Genomic DNA, 23,836 nt, shown 5'->3' on the forward strand with positions numbered 1-23,836 from the left:
ATGAAGGGAAAAGTGATGGGTTACAAAGTCTTATTTTTAATCGACACAGGAGCTACACACTCTATAGTGAGAACTATAGAAGTTTCCAACTTGCCCCTTTCAGGGAAGACAGTACAGGTTGTAGGAGTTGCAAACCAGTAATTGACAAACCTGATTATAGAACCAGTTTCATTTAAAATTGGAAACTTTAAGGGATTACACAAATTCGTAGTTTGTGACTCGAGTCTGGTTTCCTTATTGGGAAGAGATATGCTATGCAAAACGAGATGTTCGATTACCTGTTCAGATGATGGGATTGCCATTCAGATAAACAGTGATGATGAAGACGATCAGCCTGAGGCAAAAGGATTGTGACTTAGTGAATGAAGAGTACCCTTTGATCAGTTTCTTTCCTGTTTTTACAGTACGAGATCTTCTTTCTGACTTACAGGAAACAGTCAAAATGAAAGCATGGGATTTTTCAGGGAAAGACATTGGCCTAATCAGAGGAGTTGAGCCAGTCAAAGTCCCAGTCAAGCCAAATGCAATTTTGCCACAGATTCCTCAATACCACATGACACAGGATACTATTGAAGGAATTACCCATATAATTGTGGAATTTGAGAGACAGGGTGTTCTAAAAAAAGTATTGAGCAGTCCATGTAATTCACCTATCATGGGTCTATGTAAACCTTGTGGGAAATTCTGGGTAGTTCAGGATTTGAGGAAAATAAATGATTTCATGATTAAATGTTGTCCGGTGGTGCCAAATCCACCATTTATATTGTTTTAGATCCCATGTGATGCTGAATGGTTCACCGTAGTGGACCTATCACAAGCATTTTTTTCTGTACCTCATCACGAGAATAGCCCGTTTCTCTTCTACTTTAAGTTCCTGGATCTAGTATATTGTTGGTGCAGAATTTCTTAAGGGTTTTCTGAATCACCTTCAATTTTCAATCAAATACTGAAGAAGAATCAGGAGTCATTGGAAATGCCTTTCCAATCAGCATTGGTTCAGTACATTGGTGATTTGTTGATCGCTGCAAAAACAAGAGAAGCATGCAGGCATGATACCACTACCTTACTAATTAGTTTGGGAAAGAACAAACATAAAGGGGGTCATTCCAAGCTTGGCGGGCGGCAGAAGCCGCCCACCAAGCGGGAACCGCCAGAAAACCGTACCGCGGTCAAAAGACCGCGGCGGTCATTCTGGGTTTCCCACTGGGCTGGCGGGCGACCGCCAAAAGGCCGCCTGCCAGCCCAGTGGGAAACACCCTTCTACGAGGAAGCCGGCTCCGAATGAAGCCGGCGGAGTGGAAGGTGTGAGACAGGTGCAGTAGCACCCGTCGCGAATTTCAGTGTCTGCTAACCAGACACTGAAATTCAAAGTGGGGCCCTCTTACGGGGGCCCCTGCAGTGCCCATGCTATTGGCATGGGCACTGCAGGGGCCCCCAGGGGCCCCACGACACCCCTCACCACCATCCTGCTCCTGGCGGTCGAAACCGCCAGGAACAGGATGGCGGTGAGGGGGTCGGAATCCCCCATGGCGGCGCAGCAAGCTGCGCCTCCATGGAGGATTCCCCTGGGCAGCGGAAAGTCGGTGGTACACCGCGACTTTCCGTTTCTGGCCGCGGCTGTACCGCCGCGGTCAGAATGCCCAAAGGAGCACCGCCAGCCTGTTGGCAGTGCTCCCGCGGACCCCGGCCCTGGCGGTATTTACCGCCAGGGTCGGAATCACCCCCAAAGTGTCCCCAGCAAAATTACAGTATTGTCAAAAAGAAGTTAAATACTTGGGACACCAAATTGAAAAGGGAGCTAGAACAATTTTCCGAGAGAGAATCACAGCATTATTACAGATGAATCCCCCAGTTATGCAGATGTCAGGATCTTTCTGGGAATGGTAAGCTATTGTCGCCAGTGGATTCCCAACTTTTCAATCATTTCAAAGCCATTGCAAAAGCTAACTCACAAAGAAGTCTCTGATCCCCCAGAATTAGATCAAGCTTGCATGAAAGCCTTTACTGAGTTGAGAGAAAGTCTATCTAAAGCTCAGGCTTTGGGAATGCCTGACTACACAAAGCCATTCATGTTGCTTTGTCACGAGCGTGATGCATGTTCCTTGTCTGTCCTGAAGCAGGTCCATGGTGGTGTAAACCGCCAAGTAGCCTATTTTTTATCTACTTTAGACTCAGTTGCAGCAGCGTAGCGGGGAGCCTGCAAACTGTAGTTGGATTGAGCCTCACTCAGAGTGAGAGCATTGTGATGGGACATCCCTTAACTGTTTTGGTCTCTTACTCCATTAAAGTTTTGCTTACCTGAACCAAGACCCAACATCTTACCATCGCAAGATTGCCCGATATGAAACTATAATTTTGGGGTCACCAAATGTTGCTTTGAAAAGGTGTACAGTGCTTAAACCAGCAACCTTGCCTCCAAAAGAAAATGTTGAAATTGATCAATTGAAAGACTATCTGGAAGTTACTGATTTGTGCACAAAAACTAGACCTGATATTTGAGATACCCGATTGGAAGAAAATGACCAGATTATTTTTCTTGATGTTCCTGTTTAAGAGATAACATCTGAACATTAAAAGCAGGATATGCCGTGTGCACAATTTCTGGTATACTCAAGGCTTCCTGGGTTTGAGGACTGTACTGCGCACAAGTGGCTGAATTAGTGGATCTTACTAGAGCATGCCATGTCTCTGCACAGCCTAAAGTTACCATAAATACCGACAGTCAGTACGGATTTGGAATAGTCCACAATTTCAGTCAGCTATGGTCACAGAGGGGGTTTCCTGACCTCTTCTGGTCCACTTGTTAGAAATAGTGAAAGAATCCACGATTTGTTACAAGCCTTACAAATTCCAGAAAAGGTTGCTCTGGTGAAATGCTGTGCACACCAGAGATCGCAAGACTTTGTTTCAATGGGAAATGGATACGCTGATCAAGTCGCAAGATTTAGTGCATTGAGTTGTATATTTTTCAAAGTCAAATGGGAATTGTTACCTGAAGAAGAAATTTGTACGAACTTTCCTTTAGCTGTAGTTGACACTTGGGAAGAGCTGAAATTTCTACAAGAAAATGTTGACAAAGATGAAAAGAAAATGTGGGTTAAAATGAAATGTGTGCAGTGGGAAGATGATATCTGGGTATCAGGAGAGAGTCAGATAGTCCTGCCAAATAACCTGTTGACTCAAATGGCTCGATATTTTCATGCTCAACCACGACAATTGGAGAGGAGGGGAGCATGCATGAGCAGTCATAACACCCCTATTCTCCTATTCTCAATCTATAACACAAAAACTTGACTGCTACCTTCCCAATTCCGTCATACATGAACACCTCTTAAGGTCAATTCCCGGGCTTACATGGCCTCAGTAAAGTCATTTCCATTTATGGAAGCAGAAGCCTCACACACTTAATAGTGTCATGCTTCATCCTTGGCGTCTACTCCCCACCCTGGTAGGGTCAATACCACCAGTGCGGACTCAACCGTCTGTCTCCTCTGAGCAGAGGGGAGTTCTTGATACATATTTACTGGATAAAAAGACTGGGATCCAGACTTATAAGAATACCCCTGGTAATTCCTTTATTAGTGGGGAACACAAGTATTTTAAAAAACATACAGTGAGAACACGATAGTGATGATTCACGTCACCTATTTAAGCCAACATGTTTCTGCCCATTCTTACAAGCCCCTAAGGGTATCGGGCATTCATCAGGGCCAAGGATCCCTATTCACCAAAATTTTAAATCTCTAGTACACTCTACAAGACATTGTGCAGAGAGTCACCAGCAAAGAGTCTGACCTTCCTTTAAGGTCACAGCTTCACAGGGCACCTATAAGTATATATAGCACAAGAAATCACACCAGTTCTGCTGTTACTTTCATAAAAACAACCCACTTATAAACCCGGTGTCTACATGTGAGAATGCACATTTCCACTCAAAACAGTGACACACTGTGGTTGGATTCATGCATTAGCCTCTTTCCAATTCCAGAAGCCTATAAAAACACCACTAGAGGATGTATGGGGTGGACAGTATTTCTGTTTAGAGTAGTCCTATATGTTCTTAAACTGAATTTGAGGGCAGAGAATTTTTGCATGTTACAACCAGTCATGGATGATATCTTAACTAAAAGCCGTTTATGTCATTAATGTATATGAGAACCATATTAGTACAGGAAGGGAAAAGACAAAATCCGAGGGGCCTATAACTCCTGCTACCTTCTAGTATCCGGTCTAGTATCTAGGCTCCTCTCCCCACTCTCATTTATAAGACAAGCTGTGGTCATCTTCATTTGCTGCAGCTGTGAGCTACAAATGCAACTCCAGCTGTATCCGTTTTTTTACCAAGGGAATTGTGGGTAATGTAGTACTAGACACCCAGGATGCTGGGAAATGTAGCATATCATACCTCCCCCACTCAAATACATCTAGATTGACGTAACCCGTCGGATTGTTTCAAACAGAACATGAAATTACATTTATACCGCTGTTCATTAAACCAGGGAAGTCAAGCCATGTAGTTTGCCTCATTAATCACATTGACAGCTCACTCTGAGTATTTTTTAACACCCAAGCTTTCAATATCAGACACAAGTATAGTACTGGACGTAGTCATTGGATTGAAGCCTACCCACATGAAGAAATCACAGCCTTACCATAGCAAAGCTATTGCTTAGGGAACTGAAACCTCGTTTTAGTTTTACGCTCTCTTTACAATCAGATAGAGGAAATCACTGCAATAATTAAGTAATTAAAATACTATGTTCAGCCTTAGATATTGAGCGGAAGTTGCACTGTGGTTATTCCCCTGAAGCATCAGGACTTCTATAGCAAATGAATGGTACCTTGAAGTCAAGACTTGAAAAAATGTGTGCGTCTGCAAATTTGAAATGGCCCGACGCACTACTGTTAGTTCTGATGAGTATGAGAAACACACCCGACAGGAAGACTGGACTGTCACTGCATGAAATCCTCATGGCCGAGCAATGAGGTTGCCAGCGGCTCCTGCCAATGCTCTTGTGAACATAACAGATGATATGGTGTTGGACTTCTGCAAGGGTCTGGCTGATGTGGTTTGCTCTTTCTCTGATCAGGTGGAGGCCACTACTGTGCAGCCATCTCAAGATCAAAGCCACAACCTGAGAGCCAGAGGCTGGGCTGTGATCAGAAAATACATAAGGAAGACTTGTTTGGAGCCCAGGTGGCAAGGGCCTTGCCAAGTAGTACCGGTTACCACTACTGCTATAAAGTGTGCAGAAGTCCCGAACTGGATTCATGCCAGCCATACTCAGAAAGTACCCTGTCTGTTGGACAATGAAGAAGAGTTGTTGAGAGTACCAACAACATCCGGGCAAACTCTAGAATCTGAAAAGCAAGCTTGAGAATCAGAGACAGACTCTGAGCAGATCGAAGACAACCCAGACACTCCTGTAAGAGACGAAACCGAGGACCTACAGGAGGGTGACATCAAACTAAACTCAACCAAGGTAGAAGGAGAGTCTAGTCAGAGGATGGCTCTCCCAGAAGCAGATGCGCTTGAAAGACAAGTAGAACAACACAGACCCAGTGATGGAGCTGAGTCGGTACAGAGTCAAACCGATCTGATTCCTCCAAAAGAAATTGCAGGTACATCAAGTTGAAATCCTGCAGAAGAAGAAGAATCTGAAAGTCCAACACAGAAAAAAGCATTAACCAAGGGTCCACTGAAAGGAGGTAAGTGGCCAAAATCATAAGCTAAGAGGAAAGAATCAAGGGTCAATGATCGTAGAAGTAGAAACCACAAGAAAGGAAGATTTGAGTGATGGAGAGTTAAATGGAGATCAAAGGCTGAAAAGAAAAAAAGAAAATTGCAAACCGAAGATACGTAGGTCCTGAATGGGCGTATGCAACAACTAGTTATTGGCAAAGTGAATTTTTGTCTTTTTGTTTTGATTGTGAGATCCCAGGTCAATATTTTGGCCCGTGAAGTTGGTCAATGAACTGAACTTTGAAAAATTCTGTGCAGCTGAAAGAAAGAAAAGAAACATTGAAAGTAACCTGAAGAGACTTTTGAATCAAAACCTGATTTTGACAAGCTGCTAAACCGATATTGACAGATTGGTGATTTTTATGACAAGAAGGCCTGGGAAAAGAGATTGAAAGCTGTAAATATCTGCAAAGAAGATTTGTGTTTTGCTGCATAGTTATATATTTTCCCTTCTACTTTCTGATTCTTTACAGATCATGAGTAACCCCAATGAGCAGGTTAGGAAGAAGAGGTGTTGTAAAAACATAGGTATTGGCTTAGCTATTGTATGCATGATAGTATGTTTGTTATTGATTGTGAGTATGGGTTTATTGAATGAAGCTAGAACCAATCATACCACTGCTTTAGAAACCAACACACTTTCATAGTTAGACAAGTTTAGAAGGGATGAGATTAACTTACACGCAGATAATTCACAAGATATTTCATCTAATGTTTTCTATCGCTTATTGCATGAGTATGTTGAGACAATGGATGTGAGAGAATGTTATGCTTGCAACGCAAATTCCTTTATCTGTAGAAGAAGGGATAACCTATCATAGCTTGCCACTAACGTAAGGAATTTGTTGCAGTATTCTACTAACAAGGCTCTTTAACCAAGAATACATCCAGTATTTTTTTCATTAGACCAGTGATGGCTCCTCTGCTAAGGCGGAGGAGTGTCGCTCCACTGGATTGTGGGGAAAGGAAAAATAAAATGATAATAACAGCATGTTATTATCATTTTATTTTTCCTGGGAGAATGGGCAGGGCGGGGCTGGGGGGAGGGGGCCGGAGGAGGGGTATGTGCACTATAAAGTGCTCATGTCTGTTTGGCCGGCCAGGTTGGGCTGGCCAAACAGACATGCACACTATGTGTGTTGATCTACCCGGCTGTTTTGCACAGACGAGTGGAGAACATGCCCAGGCTCCCACTCCCAGTCTGAGCGGCAAAGCAGGCCACTCAGACCAATCATGACCCTGCTGCTGCTGGTGACAGCAGCATTGTGATTGCCTGGAAGCCTAGGAAGAGGACAAGGACGGAGGGGAGACAAACAAGTCTTCCTCACAGGTAAGCTTTTTTTTTCACCCTGCCCGCCGCCCCGCCACACCCCGTCCCCCACTGCCCCACCACCCCCGTTGAGTCGCATCCGCCACTGCATTAGACTGTAGAAAAAAGAAGTGTAAAACAGAAAAAAAGAAGGCAGCAGTCATTTTCCATCTATGCACACAGGATCTGGAACATCCTACATCAATCCAGGACCAGCTCAAAGCTGCTCCAATGTAGGAAAAAGTTGAAGATGAACCTCTTTAACGAACGCTACATCACAATACATTAACTCTCCACAAACCCAGTCCCTTCCTATCACACGTTGACTTTATGACTTTCTTTGACCCAGTACAGCGCTCCTGTGCCTTTTGGCTAGGCTCATCCAAAGGAAATACCATATGCATGCAATAATTCCAACATCCGTCTGGAAAGAATTTAAGGTAAGCGCTATTAAAAGGAGGACTCAAGTTAATTGAAAATGTAAGCTCAGATATTTTTCTTCGTTAAATGTCGAGATTGTCTCTCTTCTGCAGCATGATTACCCCCACGCGTATTCTAGTCTTTATTTAGAGCAGCCTGAGTAACACTCTGAATTTGTTTTACAATACTCGCGTAAATAACTCCTCGGCAGTCACTGGTGAGTTTGTCCCTATGGTCCCTTCCTTACACCTACCTTTCGCTCTCTTCCTCGGTTTTCACACCTCCTCTGTCATTTGGCAAGAGTGGCCTTTATAGTGGATCGCCTTTTAAACCCCAATTTTCCCCCATCCCATGCACCCTAAGCACCTCGGATTCTGCCCTCCCTACATCTCCATTTTTAAAGGCACAGCACCTCAGCTGTTCTCTTATGGTACTGGACGTCAATACCCTGAGGCAGGGTTGGAGGAGAAGGAGGGGCTCTCGTCTAGTTAGAGATTTTTGACTAAAGCGCATCAGGCAATGAAAGCCTCATTCCCCTGTGTGAAAAGCGGGCTCGCCCCCATGCACTGTAGCTCTGTCTCCTGACGTCACACGGACATCAGTACGCCTCAAGTCAAGGTATAACGTGGTAGCTCCGGCCCCACGCTGCACACATGAATAATCATTTAGCAGCAGAAAGGAGAGGACGCCTGGTCTGTATGTGTTTCGCGTGCAATCCATTGCCATTTTTGCATTTCCTCCTCTGACAGCGCGGGGTCTTCATTTGCTGCGAGGGGAGGAAAAGAGCTGGATGCAGCACACACCGTAGGTGGTTCCCGGGAATGATAGATACATCCGCGCAAAGACTACAGCTCGCAAGAGGATCTCTCCGAGTCAGCCCCTGCGAAACACCGGCCACAGCTGACGGAAAGGCCAGCCGCGAGAAAGGGGAGCCATGTCTACGAAGGAGAGGCAGAAAGCAAGGGTAACCAAGGACAGTGTCACGCTTCTGCCCTGCTTTTATTTTGTGGAGGTAAGTGAGGAGAGAGGTCTAAAGAGGCAACTATGGGCAAATGTAGACAGTCTGGAAATAAGCAAATAGCTGCAATGTCTGCTGAGAGCACCGCACGCGATGCAAACGAGATGTTGACAGAAAATTCACGAACTGTACAGTGTTCGATACCTGCTTGGTGCAAAGCATCTCCAAACGCGACATGCGCCTTTACGTTGTACAAGCGTACGTGAGTGTCTGCAGCTATGTCTGTGAGCTTCAGCGGAGAGCAAGCATCAGCTGGGCTAGATTTACAAGACACCCACGAATAATCTGTGAAAAACGGATATGCCGCAGCTAGGCAGCAATTCAAGCAGTATGAGAATGTGCCTGGTATTTAGACAGTCGTGATTTGCTATGTTGTTTTTGCATCACAGAAACGGTACTGTTGCATTCAGAAGTATTTTTGCATGTGTTCACCTTTGAAAAGAAAGATTGGGCTTGGACATGGTGTGCGCCTCTCTGGTCCGATAAAACGGAGTTGTGATCCTAATAGAGAAGGACTTTTGTTAAAATTAAATATTTCCGAGGTGCTTGTAAAGCATATGTGTTGGCGCAAAATGCATATCTTGTAGAAACATGGCTTTCATCCTTTCGTTCGTAAATGAGCCTTATCGAGTGACTACTTGGAGTCTCAATCTTCTTTGGAGATTACAGTCGTGTTTGTTATGCTATATCTCTTTAAGTGTGCATGTCGCTCATCTGGGGCTCGACCTGGTTAAAACTGCCTCGGGTTTCAGTAAATTGAAAACATTGGAAGCAGGCCCTAGGAGGCAGTAATACCAAGTGAACTCAGCTTTCCGTGCTACAAACTGGTGCACATTAGAAAGCAATGCGCATCATATAGGTTGATTTTTAAGAGGAGGAGCCTATGCTCTATTTGAACCCACAAACCGTCGAGTTAATTTTGCCCATGTTTTGCACTGTATGTATTTGGAATGCTTGTTTTGGAATTAAAAAGAACCAGCTCTAGGTTACATTCAAGGAATGGTCTGCACTTAACTCTATGTTGACATGTAGAAATTGAATGTAGAATACCTATAAAAATCCTTAAAACGTAGAATGAAAGATATAAATGTCCTGGTACCTATTTTTATGTAGTGGAACTAAATAGAATTAATCAAAACACAGCGGACATTAACCCCCAAAATAAATGTCTCTTATTTTATTTTATTTTTGTTTATTTTTTTTAATCAATTTTAGACTGTATTACATCCCGGGGAACCAAAATGAGGCCTATTAAGGTTTCGCTTGTTATTTGTAGAGTAATCCCACTCTAACTCAGCCTTCGTGCTTTAAACGTATATTAACTATTCCTAATTTACGATTCCGTATTTTAAGGATTCTACATTCTGACTCTTTTGTGTACACAGTAGACAACACACAGCAGTCGAGTGCATGTAAAGACATCACAAATGGGAGGGGGCACACCTCATAAGCTAGATACTTCCAGCAGGACATTCACGTTGAGTCAGAGCTCAAACTGCATGAAGGAGGATGGCCCCGGGCCTCAATCATTTCTCTCTGGTTTTAAATACTACCTAAGATGGCTGTGCTCAGAAACTAAGCTTTATCAAGAAGGTACATGGTATAACACTGGGATTGTCACTGAGCGGCCGCATACCCTAACCACCACCACAGAGGTAGAACCTGGTTGGTTATCACATAAACTGTGGTGCAAGGGCTCTTCTTATAAGTAAGTGAGTTACTGAGGAGCGTGAAACATGCAGCTCAGGGACAAAGTAAGCTTCCACAGAAAGTGTGATTTTATCTTAATGAAATTAACCCTATGAGGAAGTGAAATCACCCGCTTTTGCTGCACCCTGATGTATGGCCCAATGTGCCTGGTTCAGGTTTTTAATGTGCGATATGACCTGAGTAGACATAACAATATCGAGTTTATCTGAGGTCTTTCATTTTCACAACCTCGCTTTCAGACTCTTTTGCTAGAGTGAACTACAAGTAGATCCATGTCCTCTGTGCTGCTATAGAAGTAATTATTATCTAGTAGAAAGCCCCCCACTCCTCAGGCCGTCACCACAGTACGCAGCTCCCTAGGGTTGTTCTAGCTTTTCAAAGCTAAATGGGCATTAAATAAGTTGTTGGGGCGTGTGCCTGAACTCAAAACACATCACCTTCAGCTGACACTGTTCTTCAACCCTCGGGGCATGAAATTACCTGTTGGAAAACCACTTCTACCTTCAGCAATGAAAATTCTGTTCCACGTTGGGGAAGTCAGATATTGATTCACCTCTGTTTTAAAATGCTTATAGCATATCTTAAAAACCGTACGTGCCCATGTGGACATTCCCTGTCTTTATGAAATCATTCGTTTAAAATCATGAAACAAGGACCACAGTGAACATATCTAATCCCTGCTATTGTTGCGCTGCTCCTTTGGGTTATATATGCTGTTAGAGGGGGAGCCAATGTTCCTTCAGTAGTCCCAGTATTCCGCCTACGATGCATGGTTCTTCAGTCGAATTTGCTTAACACATCTCATAAATGACGTCTGTCTTCCCCCTTTTGCACAACTGTGTTGTTTAATGAGCTGTTCTTGAAATATAATGCCAGCTGTCACTCAGAAATGTTAAATTCACAGTTAATCCTCACGTCAGATAGCAGAAGTGCATTTCAGTATTGAAAGCATTTTTTGTATTTAGCCCGCTGTTAATTATCTTTTAGCATAGGGACCAAAATTAGGCCCATTTGTAGCCATAGACTCAACAGTACAGACATTGATTTAGACCAGTGACAGATATTTTCTCATGGTGGAGCTCAATGTCAGGGACGCGTCCCTTTTCCCTTTCTCCTGAAACATAAAGCTGACATATGTCAAAATCCAAGAAGGCGCCAACATTGTCAACATGAGAAGTACTGCTTACAGGATAGATAGACAATGGGCACATCAGAAACACAGAGCTGCTTTAGTTTCCACTCTTTGTGACAAAAATCTTAAAACCCCTAAGCACAGGCATGTTTCGTTCTTATGGCTCATTGGTTGACATTATTATGTATTATATGTGTCACTTATAGGCCTCAAGCAGACAAGATTGGAAGGGTATTTAGCCTGTCAGTTAATCTGTCTACCAAAGTGCACAACGGGCTGTAGGTGTACCCCAAACGAAAGGAGTGTATGGTGACCCCTCTCACATATTTCTTTTCCTTTGGCTGGCCGCTACTGTGCCCAGTTGGAGCACCGCACAACATGGAAAGTTACAACCCAGTACAGTTTTTACCATTTACTACTAGGTGCTACGTCCCAGAATTCTGTGGAGGAATATGAGCTATAAAGGATGGTTATTGTAGTGCTTTTTTCCGCATGTGCTTGAATTTGTATTCCGTGCTCTTAACACTGGACGTTCACTGATGCCATTACCACTATGGGTTTCTTTTTGTAACATCAGTGGAAAACTGATGTCAAACTGTCACACCTGAATTTACTGATACTGCAGGGTACAGTTTTTACAGCTTGGGTATTTCCACATTATTACAGGTTTTTCACAATTTTGAGGATTGAAACGCAGAATATTTGCATGTTTACTCATACAAATTCTGCCAGGTTTTACTCTATGTACATCGTGCGGGAAAACATACTCTGCCAAATCACTCCATCTTGATTCATGCACAAACCCCTTTTTGCACCTGAGTCAGAATTTTCACCGGACTAAGAATAAGGCGCTCGACTTTTCTATACATCATCCAGGTCCTCATTAGAACGGCGGCCTTAGTGCCACATCCCTAGCCCAGCATCCAGGAGGAATGATGGCCCAGGTAATTGTACTCCTGTGATAATGGAATACCCTTATTGCAGAAATCAGGAATTACAAGACACATGCAATCAGGTCCATAGCATTCGTACCAATAAACTCAAGAATGTAACAAACGAATATGTGCACACGTCCGTTTTTGGCCACTACTTCTTGCTGCTATTTCAGACGATGAACAATATCTACGTCAAAGCAATTAATAGGCATTACGTTTTAGCACCGACGGCATACTAATGTTATTAGCACTTTCTTCCAACAGGGATGCATGGGTGCATGCGTGTGTGTTTGTTGCTGTGTGTGTATGTGTTTTACTGGTGCCTGGATCTCCATAGTGCCAGGTGTGAGCAGGGGTGTAGCTTTGAGGGAAGTACTGGTTGGTTGTTAGGGTATTACACCCCCTAATAAATGTATTTTCTGGAAAATAGTTGGGTACCGGGTCTTTCAGTCGGTTATTGTGAGGTGCCTGTCGGATTTCACAAGAACTGTTTACATAAGCACTGACAGAAATGCACACACACTTTTTTTCTCTCTGCTTTGATAGTCTTAAAAAATGCTGGTTATTTTTAGAAAATATTGTTTTTTCTCTCAGTTAGTACCCCTACCAATCCGCATTCGCCTCCCTTTCCCCAGCCTCTCTCATGTGCCTTTCTTCTCCTATAATGTATTTTCACTTTACATGCCACTGTGATTGTTGAAAAATGTGAAGCTCGCACCCCCTTAATCTTACTGACCAAGCTACACCCCTGGGTATGACCACCATTACTCTACAGGTGGGCACAATATACTAGAGCCTCTATATTGCCAAAGGCAGTGACAATATGCAAAGACCACATAATGTGAACTGTTACCACATTATGATTGTTAGAGCCACCACTTCGCCATCATTATTCAATACATTTACAAGAATCCATGTCACCATAATGTTTTGGGTGCAACGTTTTAGGACCACCATTATGCTAGCTGTGGCCACAATAAGAATGCTAGGGTCTCCATTATGTCACCGTGTGGCTGCTGGCATGCCAAAGGGAACCCAATAAGCCAGAACCACAACAACGCAAAAGATAGCAAGCATATGCAAGGACTACAGTTATTGCATATATGGTCACAATATGCTTGCCATGACCAACTTTCATTAGCGGTGTCTACCATAATGACTGAAATGTCGCTCTCTTGTGATAAACATCTGCATACATACTAACAAACTGGTAAGCACTCATGGATACTAACATGCTTATTCATACCCATCTAAACATGCACATACAAACACACTGCCACACACACACATAGGTGCACAGACGCAGTGATACAGGCACACAAGCATTCGTACAAACTAATCCAACATATGGCATGACATACATTGCCCCCGCAAAAAAATGTAAATTCATCAGCAAGCAGCTGGTGATTTCATGAAGCTTCCACCGTGCTCAGAGCTACTACCAGTAAAATTAGATATACTCTGATCCCGGTAGTGGTCTGCAGCCTGTCAGGCCCACTTGTCCGTGATAAGTGACGAGGTTCAACACTAGGCTCCAGCCCTCTGGCTTCTGCGCTCGCATGTGGCCTCACCGATTATAACCTGGCAGACATGTAGGTTCCAAGGTGTAGGCAGGGGGCTGCTGTGGCAGGGTCTCGTAGAAAGCCAGAAAGAAGCAGCAGTGAGTCCAGGGGCATGCACAAGCAGCAACTTATGCAGTTTAATTACTGTCCTTCCCGGGTACCCGCCGTCTCCTATCACTGGCTAAACCTATGGGCTTTAGCTTATGGGAGGAGAAAGTGGAGACCTGGTGGATTGGTTGAGCTCCCATTACAGGTCAAGATGTGGTTCTTTTCATCCGGAGCCCTACAAAAACCTTTTTATACAACATAGCGTCCCTGCCCTTACCTCTGCTCACTTCATCCTCACACACGCTGCACGTGCGAGTTTAGGGCAATACTAAGCCCTAGCTCGACCTTCATTTCAGGAGAGGGCCACTGGCATGAACATTGCTTATAGTCGAGAGATAAACAACTTTAAAGGTCACAAAATGCGGACTTCTTTAAAAGAAATGAACCATCAAGAAGTGTAATCATGTGTTTGTGCTGCGTGTAGTTGTTTTATGGTACACTAACCCTATTGCAAGTCTGGATATGGTTCAGTGCCTTGGCACTGCTCAGTTTATCTACGTTCACACTTTTCACAGCCTGTTTTTTCAGTTTTTACTAAACGAATCTTCAGTATCGTCAACACTTGTGCAGAGATGCTCTTGGTCTAGAATGGTGGGCCCGTAGTCCCCTGTGCCCTGGCTGTTCTAGGAGCACTGCTAGGGCTGTGGGGCTACCCAAAGCTGCATACACAGTTAGTTGTTTGGGTGTCTCCTCAGACTCAAAGTATGCCAACTACAACTGGCTCTGTTCTTTAGCCTTAGGGCCACGCTTTCATATTGCCTGTTGGGAAAACACTTCAACGTTCAGCGATTAATAATTCAGTTCCTGCTTGAGAAAATCAGATATTGATTCGTGTGTGTTTTAAAATACCTACCACACGCCTTAGAGACGTTCTGTCTTAAGTTGTTCTTCTATGTACTCATGTAATCAGTTATCCTAATATAACCATCACAGACTACCCATACTACAGATAGATGCATAATTGCACCACTGCTGTGCTGTAGTAGATAACATGCTCGTGCACGGGGTGTCAATTTATTTAGTGCCTCCAGGTGTACCACGTGTGATACATGCTTCTCCCTTCGATGTTGCATGTCACACCCCCAACTCCTCAGGAGAACATTTAAACCCGTCGCCCCTAATGCAAAGCCACTTACATAATGAACACTTCAAACCTCACATCAGCTGTCACTAAGAGATCTGAAATTGCAAATCATTCTCTCACCGAGTGACAGTTTTAGCACTCTTTACAGGATGCTACATCACAATGCATTAAACATTCACAACTCATCTTCCTCTCCCATTACTGGTTGACTTTATGTATGTTTTTGACCTTGTACAGTGGCCCGCTGCCTATTGGCTAGGTTTGCACTATAAAAATATCATATACATACCAACATACATAGTATTGGAGGCAAATGCAAAAAGAACAGTTGATGGACAGAATGCAGAACAAATCAAACGCTCACCCCCAGTCACAGATCTGGGTTTAATCCATCGTTCTTTTGCTCACCTTGCCACCCCAGTTTGGACCCAGCCATATGGGAACAGTCCAGTTGTGTTTAACCCTCTCTTAATTATGCTTAGCACAGCACCATAGCCTTAGTTTGGAGACGGAGAGTATTTCTCTTTGCAATATATTTTACAGCCCTAGACACAGAACACAGACATTGATTTATACCAGTGTCAGACGTTTTGCATGGTGGGGCTAAGTGTTGAGGGAAAAGCTGACTCTTTCGCCTAAAATGCGACGCTGACATTTTGAAAATGGAAACCACAGTGGCAGCATAGGAAGTACCGCTTGCTGGCACTGTGGTCAATAAGTGCAATAAAGCAAACAAAGACCAGTTTTCATTAGTTTTTCAGACAGGTCATGTGAATCCTAACCTCAAGCAACTTTCACCTTTATTGCCCTATCGTTGACATTATGCAACAAGAGTGTTATTTGTAGGCTTCCTCGAGTCAAGGTAAGAGGGGTATTTAGCCTGATAGGTACTCTGTAAAGTGAGGATACACAGTTCACTGGGGACGTCCTCTAAAGGGAAGGGGTGTACAGGAGCCAATCACATTTCCACTAGTTGGGCGTGCAATCATGGGGCTCATTGGGAGCACAGCACAACATTGATAGGTAGAGCCCAGCAGACGGATTAACCACTGATAGGCTTTACCTCCCAAACTTGAACTATGTGAATGAAAAAACAGGCATCACGCACACTAAGAAAATTGCTGCATGTGCCTGAACTTTTTTATGTCTAGCTACATGTAGCCTTAGCTGTATGGAAAACTACATTTAGTCAGTTCTTCAGAAAGTACAAGACGATTACCAGGAAGGGAGTGGCTTTTTCCTCAGCCTTCTTCACATATTGTTTTTCACATATCTTTAGAGTTTGCATTGTTTGGGTGAGCTTTTCATCAAGGTCATGCCATTTTGGGAATATCTACATTGTTCCATTTGTCTTTTAATAAGGTTTTGATGATGGGGTGCAATCATCATTTTGGTTAGGCTAGGGTAACGGTGTGCACTTTCGCGTCTTTACATTGCAGACACATTTTCATTGCAGGTTTATGACATTTTGTTTCGGAAGTGTTTATTATCGATACATTAGCCTTAGACATAGTGCTATTGCTGTCATGATAATATGTTTTTGGGTTTACAACTTTTTTTGTTCCTAAAGTAAATACATGCACACAGAAACAATTTATTAAAGATGTAGAACAAATGCTGGCCCTTTACCAAAAGTATCTACTATGAAAAATGTTGTTGTGTATGTCTTTTAGGTGTACCACTTGAGACCCCCTTTATGAGTTTCTGGTTATTTTCAAGAAGATATAAAGTACCGAAACGAATGCTATTGCGCAGTATTGCTCCATAACATAACGCTGATGAGAAGGTTTTTCCCACTGAATGGGGAATAACATGCTGAATTGGTAATTCCAAGTCCAATTCTGCATGTTTTCCCCCTTCAAGGGGAAATAACTTGTCCAAATCCACAAACATTTACTACCTGCTTGGAACAGGTGATAAATGTTACAGGGGCATTTTCTTTCTCCTGTGGGGTGGGTAGCAGCAAGGCAGGGAGCTACAGGAGGGCACGTTCCTTTTTTATTCGAGCTGAGGATCATCTTTTGTTCCCACCAACTGAAAGCTACAGGTGGACAGGGGTAGCATGCGGGAGCTGCCTGCAGTCAATGCATCATTTCAGGGAGTATTTCTCTTTACAATATAATTGACAGCCTTCTACACAGATCACAGACATAGATTTAGACAAGTGTCAGATATTTTGCATGGTGGGACTCAGCGTTCAGGGAAATGTTGACCCTTTCATCTAAAACCCGATGCTGCCATTTTAAAGACGGAAACCACGGTGGGGGCATAGGACATGTTCAAAAACAGTGTGCTTCACAAATGTATACTATTTAAGTGGTGGCCTCCAAAGCATTTTGTATCTGAAATTATGGGTACTATGCCCTACACGAACCAAGATGAGTTGACGGAGATAGTTATGCTTTGTGTTCTTTACTAATCTGTTTTTCCTCTCTGAGAAATTGGGTTGTTGGTTGACAGGGTAGGAACCTTAGTCAAACATCAACCACAATTCTAGTCAGTGGTAGGTGTCAGGCAATTACTAAATCAACCTTTGCTCACCCTCTGGTAGGTTGGCACAGAGCAGTCAGCCTTAACTTAGACGCAGGGTGTAAGGTATTTGTGTAAACACTTCAAACAGTGAAACAGTAAAAACAACACACAAAAAATACTGCACCAAGTTCGAAAAATAGGTGTGATTTTAATAAATAAAATAAAATCAAAATGACAAACATTTAATAAGCAGAGCTTGAGATACTGATTTTTAAATGTTTTAGGTGAAAATAGCACTAAGAAGCATGAAGTTGGACCGGGACAAAGTCAAAAGTTTAGGCCAAATGCGATGGACCGTGGGCTGGCTACAGTGACCCAGCAAGTCCCGTTCAACAAAAGTACCATAATCTGAGGTTGCTTAGAGTTGTGTAGATTCAGGTCAAATATGTGCCGCACAGCAGAGGCGATGTGCTGATTCCGAGATGCATCCAGGTTTTGGTGTGTGATCCTGCTGTATCAACATCAAGGATCACGTCGAAGGGGCTTCTGATGCAAAGACCAGTGTTGAGGATGCATTGCACAGTCAAGGCGATGCAATGCATCTGTTCCGATGAGCAGTGAAGCTGCAGTGCAGTGTTTTGGCATCGTTGTTGAGGCTACTGCTGAAGGGGATGCAAGGACCTCTCATCAGGAAAAAGTGTTGCGCAGTGGCAGTTTGGAAAACTATGAATCAGGGCCAGTTTATGCAGCACGGGTGGTACTTCAGTTCTGCTCAAAGAAGAGCCTCTTAGCCAAGGTGATTCTTTTGTTCAGCTATGAGATGTGCCACTTAGCAGAGGATGCATCAGTTCCTCTCGAGCAAACAACTTAGACCCCCTTCCAAGGAACCAGGACTGGGGTGGCACTACTTGGCAAGGCAAACTCAGAGAACTGAGTCCAGGTGCAGGAGCAAGGTGGGCAGAAGTCGTTTATATCCTTGAGACATCATATAACGAGGCCAGTCAGCTAGCCCTTGGAGTTGCTCTGGGTTCAAGTGATGCAGATCCAGTCTTTCTCACCCAGGCAGGGTAACAGCAGGCAGCAGGGCAGCAAGGCAAGAGTCCAGCAAAGCAGCAGACCAGTAGAGTGGCAGTCCTTCTGCAGCAGCACAGCAGTCCTTCTTTCTGGCAGAGTATTCACAGGTCGTGAGGTGTACTGAAGTGGTGGTGCCATAGGTCCAATATCTATACCTAGTTGGGCCTTTCAAGTGGAGGATACTTCTGTCGCGTGGGCTCTCATTATCCTAAATGAGACTACTGGATTTCTAGGCAGCAGGATCGATAACGGTGTGGGGGACTGTGTCTGACCCACGTGTAAGGAACTCTGTCACCCTAAATCCGGTTGTTGCTCCGGCTAACTAGCAGTGCCTCATTTCTCCCACGGGGAAGAAATGATTGGGCAGCCGAGCGCATGACATCTTTGGAACTTCTCAGGGAAGTCGTGGTCACTCAGATCCAAACCAACTCTCTCATTCACAATATGGTCTCATATACAAATGACAAAGACAGTATAAGTTTTATATAATGTTTTAATAAAACGACTGTATTTTAGATATTAAGGCGTGAGCCGCAATAACCAGAACAATACAACATAGTAGGATGGATATAGTAACCAGGAGAGTAAAACATAGAAATAAAGCTATCATAATTCCTAACCGTTTCTACTCTCCCTCCGCTTGTTCTATTTAGAGCACAGCATGTTAAGCTTTCAGCTTGCCTTTCTGTATCACTAGGGAGACGGATACACTCATACCTGAGCAAAGGCCTGTGATCTTGGTTCAGCATCTGCAACGAGGCAGTCAGCGTCAAGTTGTGGTTCCCTGGTCGGAATCTCCCTCTTGCGTGTACTGGGACAAGGAAGTAATTTTATAACTAACATGTCAGCGTGATCACAAAATGTCCCTACGCAGGAATGCCCAGTCTAAACTCTTACCACGTCTATCGGCAATGTACCAGACTGTATCCTTGACTGAAGCACAGAGTAAACATGTTATGGAGAACTCCAGTGCTGAAGTAGGCAAAACAGTGTGATATGAATAAAAAACAACACCGTAGAACTGGCTATTTGAAAAATAACAGTACGAAGCCTGATAAAAAACATGTAGAGCAAAGTGCACAGAGGCGCTAAGCTATTAGCAAATGAATAAAATATATTCAGGGCAAAATGCACAAAGGCCTAAAGCCTGAAGCTAAAGCGCAATGAATACGTAAAACTAACCACACTACACCCTCCCTTTGTCGGTAGCAAGTGGTTCCAATAACATAAAACGATGCCCTAAATATAAACAATATCTAAAACAAGTATATCGACAAGGTGAGAAGACAACAAAGTCATAAATTTAGGTAACATGTGAGCATAACCAAATTCAATATAGTGCCAATTTTGTAAAATCCAATCATCAGACAGAAGCAATAGAAAGAAGGAGTTCCTCCACTTCGATATATGTCAATATCGGAAGATCCACGCCACAAAGTACCATGGAGCAGGTGTGATCCAAAGCCCCAAAACCATTCAGGGCGGCACCCCGTGCAGGGCCTATGAAAGAGACACTACCATCTTCCTCCAGGAAGGGAATCTCATAAACTGCCTCACGAAGCAAGCGCATCCGTAGTACACAAGTCTGGGAATGAGCCCTCATCGGGAACATCAACAGATCAGCATCGACCATTGGAGGGCGCCGCAATGAGAGACAGAGAGCCAGTGCATGTTCAAACGAGCACCAAAGGCACCGAAACACGGGTTGCACACAATCCAAAACCGGTCTGAATGACAGAGACCAGTCGCACTCCAATTGTCCCAGGAGTGTTGCTCCAAAATGCTGCATCATGCGTTCATGACACAGCTGCGCTGATGGGAGCAGCAGTACAGGATCTCGTTGTGACGGGACAGCCATTGCGAAAAAATAGCAATAACAGCAAGACTCCAGCCAATAAAGCCAAAGTAATCGGGAAACCCCCAAAAATGCTTCCGAAAATAGAATGTATAGCCGAGGGTATCAAACCGAATATGGAAGAGAAGGTATTAGCAAAACCAACACCAACGACTTTGAAAAAATGTGCAATACCAGCAGTGCTGGATGCATTAAATATACGTCCCACAAGTTCACCGAAGTGAGTCGGAAAGTTAGTATTCAAAAGGGACTGTATCTCCGCCGATGACCTTGCCACCTGAAGTGCGTAGGTCTCGCTAGCAGATGTAAGGGCCACATGCTTTTGAAACAATAAAGCTTTTAGCCGACTCAACTTGTCGAAATCAACCTTAGAAGTAGCAATATGAGGCCAGATGTCCGCTACCTCCCTAATTTGAGTGGGGGGAAACAACACATTCCCGCAGCACGTAACGGCCTTGTTGACAACGACGATGTAAACTATTCCGGCACGCATGCCACAGCAGCGTTCGCTGTTAAGAACAATGTAACTGCCGTTAGAAAGCACATGGAAAGTGTTTTTAATAACCAGGACTGGAACTCCCTTCAGATAACAAGCTAAGTTAGCAATCGAAGCATTACACGCCCCGTGCAAGGACAGCTGTTTACAAACCATTGAATGGCTGACAGAAGCTTCGCATTCGCTGCCGCTAAGAAAAACCTCCTTCAAACCATTAACACATCTGTACTGAAAGGGAAGGTCCCACACCTCGTGTATGTAACTGTCTCCCAATAGTTCATATCTACCCACCGGAATATGCTTCAAACACGAAGTAAATTGCAAAGTAGAGATAGGCAAATTAATAACCCCATGGATCAACCATTCAGCTGACGGAATCTCAGCTACCGTGAAAGGCAGTTTCTCTAATTTTTCAATATTTAACATAACATATGTCGCTTCCTTTTTAGCCATCAGTTGTTGTTGACGAGTCAAATTAAAAGAGATAAAGATCTCCCTGGCACGAACGTGCTGCCATGGAACGCGACCCGCCTTCAAGGTCTGAAGAGTCCAACCCAGCTGCATGATGGACCGCGTCTGACTCTGCCCATGATATAAAGAAGACATGTCCGATTTAATAATGTCAATAGCAGAGGACACAATGCTGTCAATCGTGTAAACACGTTCAGAAAGGGTATGCATGCCATTATCAACAACAGACAAAGTCTGCATCAGATTTGCTTGATCAATCTGCCTCAACCGGGCTGCAGCCTCTTGTTGTGAAAGCTTCCAAATCTCATTATAAACCTCGTATAAGAACCTTTTCTTCCGTGGTACTCTGGGACCTGACAAAAAATCTTGTAAATCAGTATTATTAGACAGTAACATGAGATGTGACTTAACTGCATCAAGCGTGGAGGACTTCAACCATTGCTGACAAAGCTTCCCCACACTGTATGTAGTTATAATATCAGCATGTTCTGGTGAAACGTAACGAGGGTCTGCCCTACTAGTCCTGAACCCCCCTGAAGAGGTGACAAAACGTTGATGACACATATTAGTGTCTACAGGCCATAATAACCACCCGCCTGGATGTAACGATGAACTGTTAAGTGTACCATTCTGGACCCAATGTGTAAAGTCACCGAAAGTAGCATTCATATAGTGCTGCCAATTTTGTAATTTAGAAGGGACAGGTATACTAGGCAAAGTTAACTCCTTAATTGTCGCTAAGCCCAAACAGCTAGTCTGTTGTACTGTGTCATTGAGGAAAATCATCTGCACAGGGATAATACATGCTCTAAATAACGTGTCCCTGCCTCGCATTTGCCAATTTTTCGTACCCCAAACACTTTTCAAGTCAACAGTTTTCAACCAGTATTCATATCCTTCGACCGACAGTTTAGATACAAACAAATTAGAATACAGTAATTTAGTATCGGTGAATAACATTTGCTTATTAGAATACGGTGTAACTTTAAAATAGTAGGACCTAGCATTACGCGGATCATGCCCAGTAAAATATGCAAATTTGTCATAATACGTTTTTGAACTCACTTGTGGAGGAGTCGAGCAATGTTCCCATTGCACATAATTAAACATGGACTTAGGGCTACTAGCTTTATGAATAAAGTGGTGTCCATAATAGTTGTAACAAAACATGTCACCATGATTATCTCTAAACTGGTAAGCATCTTCATTGTCATAGACAGTATAATATTGCAAATCCGTTAGCATAGAATCTACTGTCTTCACATCCCAATCATCAGAAACAATGCCTGGTATAACAATATCATTCATTGATAATTTGAGGACATACGGTATTTGAATCAATTCAGTGGGACCATATATATCAAACATTACTTTATCCCACACAATTCCATCCGGAACTGGTATAGCAGAAATGTTCACTGTGGACAAGTCTCTTCGAACCATATGAGACGATAAATGTGGTTTCAACACAGTCTCCACGTGCTCAATGTCAGATCGATCAGGAAGAAAATGACCATGTATTATCAGAAAAAAAGTAACCACAAATCCCAACCATAATAATATAGTCATCACGGCCAAAAATAGCCAAAAATAGTTCCAAGGAAAAACAAAATATGTTCGTTTAAGCCATCCCAGCAGCCGTCGTGGACCGTGGACAGAAGACATCGAAGACGAGGAGCCGGACCCAACCTTATCAGCGTCGTTGAAGCAGCCAGAAGCAGTTCTAGCAAAAGGTGCAACTCTGAACGAAGAAGCAGACGGAGGCTCCCGCCGTGGCACGCTATAAACCACATGTTCAGAAACATCAGTAGAACGTACAGCAATTTGATCACAAGATTCCATATTAATCGCCGTCGGTGGAACGATCGCAAGATCATCATCCACCCTCCCCAAGCTCGGAGAGGAAACAGTGTCGGTGAAAATCACCTGCAGCGGGACCTCATCCCCAGTAGTGAGAGGGATTCCGGAACTACTGGGTGTCCCCCTTGGTTTGCTGTGCAGAATCGGCCACATGTTGTAACTTGACATTATCAATGGAAACAAAGCGATTTCCTTTGGCCCCTCGCAGCGGCGGTAAAATCACAGTTCTCGTGCCGCTTACCCCTAACACAGGGACAGGTTCTCGATAAGAAGGACCAAATTATTTTTTAACTGCGACCTTTTCACGCATCAGATCCCCAATCCTGGGTATCCAACCAGTAGGTGTTACTGGCTCATCCTTAATTCCTGAGGAGGCAGCATTGGCAGAAGAGTTATCTTCACGGAATTGTTGTAAATCCTGCAAAACAGTGACACGATCATTTATGTCAAAGGGCGTATCTGCCGCCTCCACACCAGGACCATCTAGATCAGGAACATACATTCGTGTTCCGAACAGGCACTCATATGAAGTACGACCCCCCAGTGACCTTCTAGGCAAGTTATTAAGTGCTCTCTGTACTCCATAT

General features: G+C 43.6%; 1 protein-coding gene across 1 annotated transcript in view; it reads left to right on the forward strand.

Annotated features, from left to right (window-relative positions):
* Positions 1-7,899: 7,899 nt before the first annotated feature.
* PLPPR4 (phospholipid phosphatase related 4) overlaps positions 7,900-23,836 on the forward strand; it is a 250,656-nt gene continuing 234,719 nt past the window's right edge. The window contains exon 1 of the mRNA XM_069232140.1: positions 7,900-8,484. Coding sequence (XP_069088241.1) covers positions 8,407-8,484 — 78 coding nt within the window. The 5' untranslated portion in view covers positions 7,900-8,406. The remainder of the gene's footprint in view (positions 8,485-23,836) is intronic.

Source organism: Pleurodeles waltl, chromosome 4_2 (assembly GCF_031143425.1).
Source record: "Pleurodeles waltl isolate 20211129_DDA chromosome 4_2, aPleWal1.hap1.20221129, whole genome shotgun sequence".
Lineage (NCBI taxonomy): Eukaryota > Metazoa > Chordata > Amphibia > Caudata > Salamandridae > Pleurodeles > Pleurodeles waltl.